The sequence below is a fragment of the Empidonax traillii genome, unplaced genomic scaffold, assembly GCF_003031625.1.
Source record: "Empidonax traillii isolate 1590-97213 ecotype Southwest subspecies unplaced genomic scaffold, ASM303162v1 scaffold209:size809316, whole genome shotgun sequence".
NCBI classification, from domain to species: domain Eukaryota; kingdom Metazoa; phylum Chordata; class Aves; order Passeriformes; family Tyrannidae; genus Empidonax; species Empidonax traillii.
The window spans coordinates 458622-474736 of NW_020955402.1; the positions used below are offsets into that span (position 1 = coordinate 458622).

At 40.4% G+C, this 16115-nt stretch overlaps 1 protein-coding gene across 1 annotated transcript in view; it reads left to right on the forward strand.

Annotated features, from left to right (window-relative positions):
- The window catches only part of SYN2 (synapsin II), a 168435-nt gene that overhangs the window by 70199 nt on the left and 82121 nt on the right, over positions 1–16115 (forward strand). Inside the window, exon 5 of the mRNA XM_027887417.1 lies at positions 11071–11160. Within this exon, the coding sequence (XP_027743218.1) occupies positions 11071–11160 (90 nt within the window). The remainder of the gene's footprint in view (positions 1–11070; positions 11161–16115) is intronic.

Consider the following 16115-nt stretch of genomic DNA (forward strand, 5'->3'; position numbering starts at 1 on the left):
GCATCACAAACTGAAGCACCTGCCCTTAATTTTCCAGCAGAACTCTTTTTGTGCTCTGCCTGCAGATACAGCTGGGTTTCTGTGCATTTGCCAATAAACAGTGAACAAATTTGTATTTGACCTGAGTTATATTACTGGAAGATGGGGTGTGGTGGAAAGATTGCCAGGAACATACTGAAGTCTTAAAGCTTGTCTTCTCTGGTGTCAGGACATACATAATTCCTTCAAATGCTTGTCAGAAGTTCAGAGCATTGTATAGCCCTTTGAAAAGTTAGGTGTGAGCAATATGGCAAAGAAAATGTTGAAATGACTGTTTGTGGTGAGATGTTTGAGTACTGAAACATATTCATGGTTTGGGGTTGTTGCAGTGCTTGGGTTATTTAACTGCTGTGATAACACCACCTACCTCATGAAAAATTCATGATCCTGCCTTGAGATGAATTTCACTTAAATGCCAGTAGGAATGTCAGAAAGTTACTTAGTTAGGGGGAAAGTGTGAGCTTTATAAATAAAGACTGAGTTCTTTACTGCTAAGTTCAAGCAGAGCTGTGGAGGAACCTCATCTGTTCATGCCCCTGTCTCAACACAGTAGAATGTCTCATTGCATTGTCATGTTGCAAGAGAATAGTCTTGTGTGTGACATGCCTCAATCAAATGAGACTAAAATTTTATCTAGTTTAATTTACAGCTTCACTGAATTAAGGTGAGGCAAAAACTTATACTATCCTAGATGGATTCCCAGTCCATCTTACAGTTTCACTCCTGTCTGATGTGTGGATCCTATTGTAAAGCACTTATGAAAAGAAAATTTGAGAGCAAAAAGAGCATAACTAATTACCCAAAGTTATAATTTGATATTATTTAAAGTAGCAATCTAGACATTTAATTATCTCTGTTTTCCTTTTGAAAATGTCATTTCAGAAAAAAATGAGACTTTTCTTCACTAAGGCTTAAAGGTTGTATGTAAACTTTCTCATAGTACACGATGTCACCATCCCTGGAGGGATTTAAGACATGTAGATATGGAGGTTAGTGATGGACTTAGCACGTTAATGGTTGGTCTTGATTTTAGGGGTTTCTTCAAACCTAAATGATTCTGTGGTTCTTTGTAGGTGGGTGAAATAACTAATTGTGGAGGCCAGAAGTAACTGGAAAATGTGATGATGATGTCAGTGCTTGCAGTAATAGGTAAAATGTAAGGATTCAGACTGGGGAAATAATATTTTAAAAATATGCTAGTAAGTGGAATTAGGAAGGGATGGAGTATTAAGTGGAGTACACTAAACAGGAAGACTGATTTACTTGTCAGGGATTGCAAGGTTCAATGTCCGTGGCTGCTGTAGATAGAATATAGTTTTTTTGTTGTGTTTTTGTTTTGTTTTGTTTTGCTTTCTTTTGTTTTAGTTTCAGTTAGGCCTGCACTGTGCTGTACTAACTACATGCATTAAAGGAGCTGGATTGCAGCTCCTGGGTTCTGACAGGTAAGTGTTTCAGCACTGCAGAGACCACAGAATCGCTGCAGTTGGATAGAAAAACTGTGTGTGACTGCATGGCAGGGGTTGGGGTATGAGGCTGCCAGGATGTGCTGATACCTAAATCACACATTGACTCTGGTGAACGAGGCGGCAAAACCTGCAACGTAATGATGGGTTTGCAAAAATCATTTGCACTTGAGCACTGTGACCTTAATTAGCTGTTGCCACGGGGATGGAAGGGTCTGTGTTCAGCTGGAAATACTGATGATGGAATCACAGAGGGAGGTCGAGAGGCCACTGTGGTGTGTGGAGCTGTGGCAGAGCGGTGACAGCTTGGGAAGAGGCATCTGTCAGTGTGGGGAGGGAAAGCTGGGTGCTGAGCAGGCTTGGCCTCGACAAAGGCCACTGCTGCCATGGTGACACACTGATCCATCGGCCAGGGATGTGGCAAAGGGAGGAACCAAATAGGAAGAGTTTTCTGGGCGAAGGCTGGCAGAGTGGAAGGCAGAGATACCTGTAGGATGTTGAGACAGCTGAAAGGTCCTGGAGTTTTTTACACAGAGCTCCAGATGAGAACCCACTTTGTCCTGAACTATCTTCAGGTGTCAGACTCTGCTTCATTGAAGGCATTTATTGTAATTCAGGGTTTTAAGTGTAAGAGAAGTTCCATAGAGCACTTTCTTATGCCAGAATTTACTTTCTTGCTCATCTGCAGCCGTTCTGAGGGGAGGCTGGTTATGAGTTTTCCTTTTGTCAGATTTGGTAGTACTGTAATCTCACAGTTCTTGTTTGTTTCTTTTCCTACAGTTTGGGAGCAGATGGCCAAATACTTTTTTGCAAGTTTGTTGACATTTTTCTTTTCTGCTCCTTTTGCCAAGCTTACACAATTCTGAGCCTTCACGAGCAATATTCTGCTTTGCCTTTCTTTTGCAGATGATTTTCTACTTATCTGTCTTCATCTTTCTCCTCTTACTGGATTTCTGTATTCTTGCTTTGCTTTCTTTGGAAGGTCTATCTGCCCATTCTTGCTATTTGATGGTATTTTAGTGCTCTCTCCCACCTTTTTTTCTCATTCATGTGTTGCTGCTCAAAGTTATCCCCTTGTGCTTTTTCACCTTCAAGTTATACTTTAATAATATTGAGTAACAGACTGGGAACTGGCAGGACACTTGTTGGAACTCCACAGGGAGGAGCAGAGAAAAGAGACTAGTTCTGTTCATTCCAGCATCCTGTTAACACAAATTATTGAAGATATGCTAATAGAAGATACAATCACGTAGATGAGTTTCAATTTTGTGTCAGAATATCTTATGGAGAGTGAATAACAAACAAAATGAATGTGTGCAAGAAGAGAAGTATTTTAAAACCTATTTACTGTAAATCTAGAAGGCAATGGAATGGCCTGCCCAGAGAGGTGGTGGATTCACTGTCCCTGGAGGTTTTTAAGACAAGGTTGGATGTGGCACTGAGTGCCATGATCTGGTAATCACACTGGGCTTGGATCATGGGTTGGACTTGATGATCTTAGAGGTCTCTTCCAACCCAGTTAATTCTATGATTCTATGATTTGCAATGCTTGTCCATTTTTGGCTTTAAAGAAAGAAACTATAAATATGTATTGCACTATAAGAAAATTCTGTGCTCCTTACCCAAAACAAGATTTGGGCAATAATGCTGAACAATGGGATAGAATTTGGCTGTTTATTGCTCTCCTCTATATGCCAGAGGGGATCTTCGTAAAGGTCAAGGCTAAAGAATGCATACCTGCAATCTGAGAAGACATTTAGGGATGTTCAAGTTTAATATCTGTTATATCCAGGACTGGAGCCTGGAGCTGTGTCCCTCAGGCAGGGCAGAGTTCCTTGTTTGAGGCACTGGACACCACGACATGGGTGGCAGAGCTTGAACAGCCTCATGTGATGGTCTGTAACAAATTCCATTGGCCTGTTAGCAAATATTTACATCAGTGGGAGAGGTCTTTGTGACCCTTATTCGTATGAAGGGTGATAAAGTGAAGGCAGAGGTCTGTGTATCTGCAGGGCAACCAGAGAACAAACTGTCCACAGGTGCTTTTCCTCCAGCTCTGCTCTGAGCACAGCTTTCTTCAGCATAAAACCTGCAGTTTAATTCTGTCAGCCAGTGAAGATTTTGGCCTCTTTGCCCAGTCTGCCAGTTAAAGCAAAACATGTTGATGGCTTTGTAGTGCAAGAGCTGAAAGTAAATTCACAAAACTGTGTCAGAAGGAAAGTGAAAACATTTTAAGCTTTCTGCTCAAAAGACAATTTTACTACCGGGTTTGAACACGGAACTGGAGCAAATTTCATAAATAGTTACTAATTTAAATGCATAACTAGAAATCTAAATACATGAAACCTAGCAGTGTGTTTGCTCTTTGCACCTCTTTATAGAGCTGCTGTAGTTTAATCTAGCCCTTGAAATAGAAAGGGTATATTCCAGTCCTGCTTACTGATTTTCTGTCCTAAAATAAGTAAGCTCACTTGAAATTCCTTGAAAAAAGCAGAGATCCTTAAATAATGACTATAGCTCAGTGTGGTGCTGATTTGTTTTCTGTTCATACAGACAGTAATTCTTACAGCTCTGTGTTCATCAACGCTTGCTTGTGCTCTGAAGGACTCGGAAATAGTGACAATAGATATATTTTGCTTTGACCAGCATTTACTGCATTTCGTGCAAAAGTAGGCTCAGATTTTTTAACTGCATCCCTGAATTTCACGGTAGATGGCTGCCACTTTTCCCTGTTGTTCTCTGCACCAAAAAGCAGCAGTGGGAGCTCTTGACATCCATTGCAAACTTTCATTGCATTGAACATTTCTAGTGGCAGAAAATTCAAACAGACTTTTAACCATTTCTTACCTTCTACTGAAAGAAACTGTATTTAAAGAAAGGCTGTAAAATTAATCTGAAAAACAGGACAGTAAAGCTGTGGTTCATATCCCCTTTTTTATCTGCTGTTCCTGCCACAGTATGGAAACTCAGAAACCCTCTTTTGGGCTTTCTTAAGGCAAATATCCATAACTGAAGGCCAGATTATGAAAATAAGGTTTGAATTCTTGTGCAATCTTAATATGTCATTAAAAAGGAAACCTGTGTGTTATATTCCCTGTTTAAGTACCTTGGAAGATCATTTTTTTCAAGTCAAAATCTAGGTAGAGGTTATATTTGCTTCTTTTATGTGTGACCATGGTGACTCAGTGCTGAGCAGAATCAGGAGGGGAGGACTCCCCTTCCTGATAAAGGAATTTGTCACCCATCCAGGAAAACCCCTCCCATTGTACTCACTCCATCAGGAGGACAATCCCCCCTCCATCCTCTCCCCTCTCCCTCTACACAAGTATTGTTTCCCCACATTATCTCCAGAAGTCCCACCATTGCTGATCTTCCCCACTGCTTTCCTTGCTGACATTCCTTTATGTTTGGATTCTATCCTTACTCCAGTTCCCATCCTAAATGGATGCCAATTGTACTTGCCCTGGTTTCTTTTGTGAGGTGTGGTAACTACCACACCTGCTCTCTGAAGAGTGTTTAGTTGATGGTTTAGTTTAAAATGCTGGGGTTTTTAAAAATGCACTGTTTGGGTATCAAGTACCTCAGAGAAGTCCTCTGACTTTCTGTGCTGGACTTCACAGAAAGTGGGTTGGCTGGAATGGAATTTTACCATGGAAATCCACCACTGATTTCTTCCTCTACTGTGAAATTTCATTGAATTCAGTTTTTTTATAAAAAACTACTATTTGAACTGGAAAGTCTCAGGACCTTAACATCCCTCAAAAAACCCACAAACAATAAAATATCTTTCTATTGTAGTGAGCCCCAAGCCCTTTTGAAAAGTTCTTAAGCACATGCCCGAGTCCCATCAAGACAAACAGGTGCACAAATGTTTCCTCAATCAGAACCCTGAACTCCATCTTCCCACAGCAGTGAAGTGCACGTTCTCATTGCTGCAGGAGCACCCAGGAAGGAGTTCCCAGAGCCTCTCACTTCCATAAGCTTCTTTTTTCCCTCTGTAACTTTGCCTTCTGGAATAGAGAGTTCCAGAAGGCCTCTTGATCTAGGTAGGCATCGTGGTATTACTTTTTGCGAATTCTTTTCTAACAAACATGTCTTGATCTGTTTTCTTCCTGTTATGCTTGTAGGCTGTTTTCCTTCATTTTAATCCCTGTGTCTTCCTTAAGTCTCGCCTTCCTCAGTGTTTACACATTTTGTCAGTTCTTCCTCTGTCAGCCAAGGTGATTTTCGTTGCCAGATGCTTTGCTGCCCAGCCCTGCAAGCCAAGAGGAGATGTTTTTGTGTCTCTAACTGTGACCCTTTTCTGGTTGTTTGGGGTTTTTTTTTAATCCTGCTTGTTGTTGTAGAAAACAGTTTTTTTCTGTCACGGATGCAGCGTGGTAATTTGTAGGTGAGTTCATGCAGTTCTTCCAAGGGCATGAGGTTTTTATTTAAGGCTTTTTTTTTTTTTTATCCTGTAGAAGCTCTTAATGGTTTGTATCTCATCTGCTGTAACTCCAAGGTGAAAATATTCCAGCAGTTAATTACAGCAGTGATGAGAGTGGGAGAACTGTGCCTCTCAGAGGCAGTGCTCATGCTGCAGGGGAGTCCAGGAGCCAAATAATGCCCTTGGAAATGCTGGGTAACCTGGAGCAGACAGCCCAAAGCGCTCTGGGAAGGGTCAGCACGATCCAGACAGGCTGAGCAGCAGCTCAGGAGGTTCAGACAAGAACCCCAGGGGTCGATGGAGCTGAAGATGAAGAAGGTGAGGAAATATCAGCTGCAGTCAAAGGTGGAAGGTAGAGATGCTGAGTCCCAGAGCAGGGCTTGAGGGGAAAAGTCCAGTAGGGGAGAGAGCTCAGCTGGGAAGGCAGAGATCACCACCTTGCTCTTGTGGGATGCTGGGCTGCACGAGGGTTAGGGAACATCATCTGTGTTATAAAACTACCACTTGAACTCCAGAGCAGGGTCCATGTCAGGAATCTTTCCATTCATAGTCCAACTGTGTTGTCTTTGGCTTTGGATCATGATGGAAAACCACTGGAGGAACACCAAGTTCTGTTGTCAGTTCCCATCTTTTCTGTATTCTGTTAATGTGCCCAAACTGATTTGTAGGCACTGTTCCACCTTTCAGTTGCCATGTCAAACTCTGAATTGACTTTGGAAGTTTGGATACTTCCATTAAGTTGTCTGTCAGCTCCTGCTGACAGAGAAAAGTACATAAGCTGCAGTCAGTGGTCTGTTCCCCTCCATTCTCCTATTAGGTATCAAATAGCAAATCAAATGTGTATGAACTCACCCTTCTGGAAAAGTATTTAATGTTTACTAAGGTGTAAGAGAAGAAATGTTGGCCAATCACAATAAGGAAGCACATGGAGAGGGTAAAAAGGATAATCCAGATACTTCCCAGGTAATATTAATTTCAAAACCCAATCATCCAAAGAAACAAACAAACACAAAGACAATACAGAAACTGTATTTAAAATTCAGGCATAATGAAGACTTAGCTAAAGTAAATTGACTCCCACAGAGTACATGTGCCAAATGTGTCCTCCTGGCCCCTTCCACACAACTGCCTAATTCCTTCTCCCCCTGAAGGGTAGGAAATGTTTGTGTCTCAATCTGCTGGCCTCCGAGGACCCCTGATATGTTTGCTCTGATGGTTCTGGGTCTGTGCTTTTGAACATCTCTTACAAGGCAATTATGCTTTTCTGGAATGACCAACCACATTTCTGAGCCTCAGCCTGAAAATGGACATTTCAGCCTAAAACTGGACTTCAGGGTATTTGTCATGGTGCCATCTGAAGGGGGTGAAAAAGTCAATGTGTCGTTTTCTTTGTTAGATTCCTATAATAGAATTGTAACATAAGCAGCCTATAATGTAACCCAGCTCATCTTTCAGCTTCATAACCTGCAGACCCTCCAAGGGACCTGTGCTGGTCACTGTAGAAAAAGCTGAGGGATCAGCAGGCTCACATATGATCATCCATGCTCCCATGGTGAATCCTGAAACCGCATTAGAAACGGAGGAATTTTCCTTTAGGAATTTCACAAACAATGCTACTCGTTAATACATTTGGTAAGGAGAAAATTTATGTGTGGAAATCCGGAAGTAAACCAGAATTGTGTAGAATTTCTTCACTCCTTAAGCGTGCCCACACCTTAGAGAGGCCAAAGATAAGTCTCAGCTAAAAGTGCTATTTTTTTATGACAGGAGGATTCAAGGAGTGTCCAACCATCCAAGTTTTCCTGTTTCTCTGTCTTAGAGAATGCCAGCCCATCTGGATTGACTACCCAGAAAATGCTGGGATTGTTTTAGTTGTTACCATGAAATATTAGATGGCTGGTTGGAGTTCTCCCACTGCCAGCAGAAGCAAGGACAGGGAATGAACACTCCCAACAAAGGGAAATCTGTGACAAAAGGTTCAGTAATGCACTGCCTGTGCTGTGCTGCCCTGGCAGGGAACAACTGCAGGAAATGGGAAGCAGTTTGTTGGATGAAAATCTTGCTCAACATCCCAGGAAATTCCCCACAGAAATGGGGAATGATATAAATCCTTCAGCCTGAGATCTCTTCAGAGAGATTAGTGGTGTGCTGGAATTCAAGATAACACAAAGCACCATCTGGAGTAATTAGTTTTAAATATCAAGTCTAATTATCTTTGAGGGAAAAGATTGTGTGGTTTGTTCAGGAGCAAATCTGAGCCTTTCAGAGATGACACAGGTGTAATTAAGCACATTTTAACTCATCTAAAGTGATAAGCAAAGTAATTATTCAGACTGTTATGAAGTTAGCAAAGGGATTTTTGGTAGCTACTGCTTGGTTGCAGCCCATTCTGTGCAGTGAAATTCAGAGTGTTCCAGTCTTAGGGTGATGAAATCTCAGAAGCTTTTATGTGAAATAAAAGGGAATAAGTGTCTTTTTGACTAAGTATTTCTTCTCATCTGTGTCATACCTTGTTGGAGAGGAGAAAAAGTACAGCTGGCCTTCTTCTGTTCTGCTGTGGAGGAACAATCTATAGGCCTGGATGAGAAAGCATTTAATCCTGGCTAGAAAAGAGAAGAGCTGGCATGACAGTGAATGTTAAAAAATCCAGCTATTTTCCTTTTAAAATAATACCCTGAAAACTGTAAATACATGGACCTAAGGTCACTCCTCCTTGATCTGAAAACAAGATGCAAAATTTGAAAATGAGAAGTAAATTCAGCTACCTAAACTAAGAACTTTTTTCCACTTCCTTGTTTTTTTCTAAAGATTTTGAGAAGACTTCTGCTGGAATACTAAGCTCGATGACTTTATTTTTATAAAGTAATTATTAAAATCTCCCAGGGTTTTTGGCATATAAAATATTTCATTTAAATATAAAATGGATCTATTAGTATTTTCTACTTCATGAACATCCCATGTCTGAAAACAGTCAACATTGGATTAGATACTTCAGTAGTTTATCATCTTAAAAAGATGATGCTCTTGCCCAGGACTGGTATTGATTTGCTTTGGCTGTTCAGCAGGAAAATATAAAAAGATATAGTCCAGATCACACTTAAAAATTGATAGAAGCTCATTAAAATTTTAGGGAGATTCCCCTTTATAAATAGCCCAGTAGGAATCAGGGAAAGTAATAAATATTTCTAGGAATTTGTGGATGCAAAAAATTCTATGTGAATTGAGGTTGAATTTATCAAGATGCCCTTTGGGGAAGAAATGTTTGACGAGATTCTGAGAGTTGTAGATGTGGAGGTGAAGCAGCATCACAGCAGGGGCAAAGGATAAATCATCCCTGGCGGTGGGAAATCAGAGATATTTCTTTCCTCTGCCTCACAAATTGAAACTTTCTTTTCCTACTGGCTATTTCATAGCTTAATTACTGGAGTAGAGGATACTTTAGAGGGATGCATGGGTGTTGTCTGTGGTTGATACTATTTGAAGTAAACAAGCATTTGCTAGTATTAATCTGAATTACAGCTTTCTTACCTCTTGCATGAATGCCACCAGCCCTAAAAACAGTGTCAGTTTCTCACTGTCCTTTCTCCCTTTCAGTGAAAATGGAAAAGAGACCAAGAATCACAGGAAATACAGTAATATGATTTTTTAAAACGTTTTTTACCTAAAGCTAGATAAATGGATATATTTTAACCTAACAATTTCTTGGCAAAAATCTTGTATTTAATTGGAAGGATTTGCTTGTGACATTTTGAATTTGGATTTTGCATAAGAACAGCAATAACTAGTAAGTTATCAGGAGTCCTATTCTCAAACCACCTTATTTTGGTAGCTGTGATAATATTTCCTTTCCTTGAGGTCTGATTTGCACAGCACACTTTTCAGGTACAATTTTGTAGGCTTTTTGTGAAGACTACTCATCATTATGGTATTTGCCACTAGAATTCCAAATTTAAAGATGTATTTTACCAAACCTAAGTAAACACCACTAAATTAAACAAATCCTCTGTGCCAGCTGGAAATGCATGCAAAGCTTTCGTCATTTCTTTTGCCTTTAAAGAGTTTTTGCTCTCCCTGCCCCCTCAGTCTCTCCTCAGAGAGGTGTTTTATCTGCATTATGGACAGGGTTCTATTGTTCTCTGCTTTTTGTGCTGTTTGCAACCAGCAAATCCCACTATTCAAAGTGTTGTGCTGAGTTGTTTATGTCTCATGCTGGCATGGTGACAATTGAACACATCACAGGCATGTCCGAGCCAGAGCTTTGGAGTCCTGGAACAACACTGGGCTTGTGGCTGCCAAAGCCCTCCTGCTCCCTGGAAACCTCCTTGCTCAGCCCCGGGCTCAGGAGTGATTTAGTTTTGAACTGCTACAAGAGAAGAGTTATCTGCTTACTAAAGAGAAAGAACAGCCCCCAAATACATTTCTATTTAATAAAGAATTCTTTGTCTCTTGTAAATGTTGTTTTGCTTTCTCTGTTAAGTTACTGCAGTCCAGAGCACAGGTAGGCTGGATGTGCCACCAGAAGGGCCCAGAAACATTAATAGAATAATATGTTGGAATATTGTATAATAGACATTACTAGAAGTGGCATAACATGGAGCCATTTAAATTATCCACATCTTTGTTGATGGTGGAAGGGTGGCCATGTGCTACAAGGCTGCAGCCTAGGAAATTTAGATTCCCCTCTTTGTTCCTCCTCTGACCTGTTACTGTGGCATAGTTACTGCTTTTATCTCTTTGCCAACTCTGCAAAATCATGTTTCAATGTCAGGGGAGTGCCAGACAACTAAATTAATTATAAACCTGATCTTTAGATTAAAGATAGTAGAAAAGGTGAAGTTATAATTTTATTATCACAAAATCAGTTTAAAATCCAGTGTTCCAATATATTTCATTTTCTGTACCTGTGAGGGCTTAACTCTTAGAGATGTTGTTCTGTGCTGATCTCTACATGAAATCCCAGCTTGGATGGATTAAAAAGGTGTGTGTGGGAAGGAGGAGGAGAGAGGCCACGTGTACTGGGTGTGTGGGTTTGCTGAGTTTGTGAAACACCAAAGACAAGAAGCAAAACGACAGTGTGAGATCATTTGGGTATAATGTGGTTTCTCTCCTAAGCTTCCTGTTTTGTTTTGCTTTATTTTACAGTTTGCCCAGCTGGTGTCTGTCTACAAAACTTTGGGTCCTGAGAAGTTCCCTCTAATCGAGCAGACGTTCTATCCAAATCACAAGGAAATGGTAGGTGCAAACAGCAATCCTAAACCCACTGATGGGCTGTGTGAAGCAGCAACTGTGACACACCATTCCTTTTTCCCATTTACTGCCTGTTTTAAAAGCCATTTGGAAAGCTTTCAGGGGATGAGACTGGGTGACCACTTGAAAGCATTGTCATGGTGAGCTGGAGGATTCTCAGATGGGGAGGTAGTAATTTTTCAGCTAACCAGCTTCAGATCTTCAAGAGATCAAATGCTGATGAAGACACTGAACAGCCATTAAAGTGCAAGAGTTACTTTTATGGTTTGTTTTCACCCCAGTCCTTTATGATGTGTTCAAAGTGTTTATTGTCTTTGGAGATGATGCACAAGGCTGTGTGCTGATTAGTGAAGGGTTTTGAATTCACCTAAAATCAGGGGGATTGTGACTCGTGATCTTCACATACCTGAGCCAGCACTGATTCCCAGTCCCTTACGGACATGAATGCATTCTTGAAAATAACACACATGACCTTTACTCATGACCTGTGTTACTCTGCAGTCATTTTTTCCTTATTTTTATTAGGTTTTCTAATCAAAAATTCTTTCCTGAATTCTTTCTTGAGAGGAAACACTGAGAGACTGGAGGGAGGCTCTTTGCTGATTGAATAGCCTGGCAGAGAAGCATCAATTATTGTAGAATCGAATCCATTCAGTGTATGTCCCACAGCTGGGATTCAAGTACTGCTGCAAGGTCAGGATAAATCTGTGAGGTGGCTGTTTGTGCAGGGTCCCTAAGCTGCCACTGCTGTGTGTCTGTCCTGAGACTCTGGCTGGCACTTTGTTACCACAGGTGGGACCTCAGGTAAGCCCTGGGGACAGCAGGTGACTGAGATCCCTTCTGAACCCTTCCTTCTCCCACATCCTTTGGTAACAAACACGGTATGGAGCCGTTCTGCTGTATTTTTTGCAAGAGTGGCAGGATGGCTCTTCATCCTGCTTTTCCACTTCTCTCTGGTTCCTTTGGATTATGAATTCACAGATGTTTCCACTTCTCTTGTCATATGTGACAGTTCTGAGCAGAGATTTCACCACACTGAGGTGGTTGGTACACAGAGGTTTCGTAGAGCCTGAGGCACTGATTTGGAGCAGCAGGTCTAAATGTTGTCCCAGACGGTCAGATCTTCCCAGAGGGAAAGGGGGTTTTGTTGATGGATCTGTCAGGAAAATATACAATGCACAGGAAGTGGGTTTTGCCTTGGGCATTCCTTCATAACCAGTAGAGAGGCAGAACCACATCTCCTTTTGCAAGATGCGTTTTTAAATAGTAATAAGTTTTTAGATCTATTTTCCTAAGAATATCTAAGATATTCTTGTCCGGTTTGTCATTTCCTGCCTGCAGTTTATTGTTCTTTCTTCATTATTTTATCATCTACAGGCTCCCCAGGGAACTGGCCGTGGCATCTCACCAAGCCTGTCAGAGTTCAAGGAGCATCTGGGTGATGCTCTTGGATGTGTGGTTTAGTTGTAGGCAGTCCTGGGGGACTCCATGACCCTTATGGGTTCCTTCCAACTCAAGATAGTCTCTGATTTTATTGAAAAAGCAGGTCTTTTGTGAAATTGCAGTACATAGAAACAAAGAGCATATCCTATAATTTTGGGGCAAGAATGAATGTGTTAGATTTATAAGTTTATATGGCATATTTTGCTGAGGAGTATAACAACTGAGTCAGTGATTTCCCCCCTCTTTGTTCCCCTACATGCTCATTAAAGTCTAAGCTGCTAATTTATTTGCCTTTTATTTGAACTTTTGAATGTTGTTCTCCACAGCTGAGTAATTTTCTTTACCTATTTTATGTAATGAATGTTAATCTAGAGAAAATGAACACATTTGGGTATTGCATTGCCATATGTGGCTTACAAGTGCTGCAGTGACTGGGATGGGGCTCTTTTCTTGGGTTTTATTCCTTCTGAAGAAAGGATTTGGAACTCTGTGGCTTGGGAAATAATCAGGCAACATGGTACAAGATAACACTGCATTCAAATTTCTAGAATGCAGAGTTCTAAGATGGTGTGGATACCAGTCTTCTGTTGCTGAACTGAAAACACATCATGCTGTTTATTTTTTGTTTCATTTCTTAAACGCTTTAATAACAGCTGGCCTCATTAGCTTATACAGAATTTGGATACTACAGTTTAAAATATTTTTTCAGTAGTTCCTCTTGTTTTTGCTCCTCCCTTTCTTACTCCCTGAGTGGAAACCTGGAGCTCTCCCTCCCCTCCCGTGCAAACCAGCCCAGGGGGATGGGGGAGCAGGAGAAATTCCCAGGTCTCTGGGAATTGAGGGCTCAGCTGAGCGTGCCAGAGGTGCGGCTGTGTTGGGGTTTCCTCTGCTTCTTTCCTGCTCTGCTGCTCGTTTGAGTCTTGAGCCGGCAATAAAAGGTAAATAAACAAAGATGCCATTCTTTTGTGTAAAAATGGAGCTGCTTTAATGAAACACTTTTTGAAACAGAAACATTCATCCCAGACTGATTATACAAAATGCTGTAAGGCTTTTGAACTCATTGGTAGTTGAGTCATATCTACAGCCTTTCCCTCAGTAATTAGTTCCCTTTATTTCACAACATTCCCACCTCTTATGTTCTTTGCCGTGAAAAAAAAAAAAAAAAGACAACACGGCTTTTTCAACATAATTGTTGAACAATTTAATTAAAACTTAACTGGAACATTGAGAAAAAGCCAGCAATATTCAAGGTGGTGTTTCCTCCCCATTGACCTGTACAATCTCCCTTCTCTGTTTCCTAATCTTATCATAAGTTGTGTGAGTCATTTTCAAATTAAAATCAAGTGTTGTGCCAGGCTATATTCCTGCTCTGACCTTTCATATAAACACATACATTTACAAGAAGTAAAAATGAAGTGTTGTAAAAATAATCTGCTGTAGATAATATATCAATGTTGCTACAGTAAAAACCTTGATAGGAAAATAGCATATTGAGGATGCCACACTGTAGTCAAGCCTTTTCATAATCTTTCTCAGTGCTGAATCTCAGGGAAAATAAAAACTCATTCTGAGAGGGGTTTTTGTAAAGCTTTGCTTGCCATATTTATTGATATGAGGGAGAAAAATAATCTTTGTACCACACATTGTGGTAAGTTTGCTCAGATTTATGCTCAGCCAGAAATCAAAGTTGACAGCCATTACTTGAGAAACACCTCCTGTGGGATATTTTATGGCAGGACAAATATAAAATGTGTTTGAAACTAATTATGGCACACAATTTGTATTACAGTCTGTTCATAAATATAAAAGAAAACATTTACTTGTACAAGGCACACAAAGAAGACAATCTGCTTGGGGTGAGTTGAGTTTAAGGTTTAGTTACTCTAAAACTAAAAGAGAAACAGAACTGTGTTGAGTTAAAAAGCAGAAAATATCTGTTTGCTGCAGAGTGCTGTTCAAAAGACACCATCACATCCAAATGGATTTGGAAACAAATTTAATACACTGGATGTGTGTTAAATAATACTCAGCCCTGTGCTTGGGTCAGACATTGTTAGTTATTGAGCTCTCATGGGCTTCTCCAGGAATTGTTTTGATTTGACATCAGGAAATAAGGCCTGGCTTTAAGTCTTTCTTTAAATTAGTAATATAGATGCACAGGACTGTTAGTAAACAGCACTGCCACTATTTTCACTGCAAAATCAATTCTTTTTGGAAGAAATGTAGCCATTTTATTCTTTTTATTTCATTTATGTAAGTAGCCATAGTAAATCTATGGTCCAGATGAGTAGTGTTTGGTGATTTTAGTTTTGTCTGTACAAATACATGGTGTTTTAATTTAGAATTGCAAATTAAAATAACAAAGCTGACTTACAGTGCTTGAAAAGTGAAATATTGACTTTTATATGTTATAGGACATATTTTTCTCAAAGAAACAATGGCATGCCCTCCTGTTGGCCTTGCACCATTTGCATTTTATTCTCAGAAGAGTGTTTTGAAACCTGTCCTTTAAATATGCATTTGTGCAATTGTCAAAATAAACTTTAAAAAGCTGAAAATCTGTCACAAAGATAATTTGGGGGAGGGGGGGGGAGGTTATCCAATACATCATATCTTAGTGTGTTCTAAGTTACGTGGAATGTGCTGAATTTCATGGCCAAACTACTACCTGGGTGAATTGAGTGGCATCAGAGATGTCTGTGCAAACCCTTGGAAAACCCTTGAGCAATAATGGGGTGGCTCTGACTGAGCCCCCAGGCTGGGAATGTCACCCTGGGGTTCACAGGAGCCAGTAAAGGATGTTTGTTAACCCTTTAAATAGACCTGATCCAACCAAATGAGACAGAACTGTCTAAAGCTCTGCCTGTGTTCTGAAGTCTCATATAGGGAACATGCGAGAGTAATTCTGGGCAAAATTGGAATGAAGTGAAAGAAATCCAATGTAGAAAATTGGAGAGAGCAAAATACACCAGAGATGGTGGCTGTTAGAGATTCCCATCCTGCAGGAGGGTTCTCCCCCAGTGTCTGGGACACAAGGAGTTGGACAACTGTCTGAACTTTGGCATTTACTGAAATAGTTTCTGAAGTTTCACCACTGTGAATTTAATTCCTTTTGTAAACTTAGATATGTGTGAGATTAGCTACTAGCTAATTTAGAAAAGTTAAGACACTAAAAATGTAAAAGGCAAAATGTGTCCTAACACTTCTCTAGTACAAGTTCATGAGTAGCCAAATTCACTATGACAGACTATGGTGGGTGTTCATGAATGAAAAATAAAGAAATATGGTCAAATATTTGAGAGCTTTCAGAAATCACTTGCTGTGTAGGTGCAGTATCTATTGCATAAATTAGAAACACGAGTTTCTAATGCCAAGGCTTTTAATAGTGCCAGAATGCAATGACCTGGTCACGTATTGAGAGAGGAATTACCAAGTGCTGCAGCTGCCCTGAGGGTGCACAAGTTTTCTGTTAATGTGACAGTTTCAGCCTATCATCA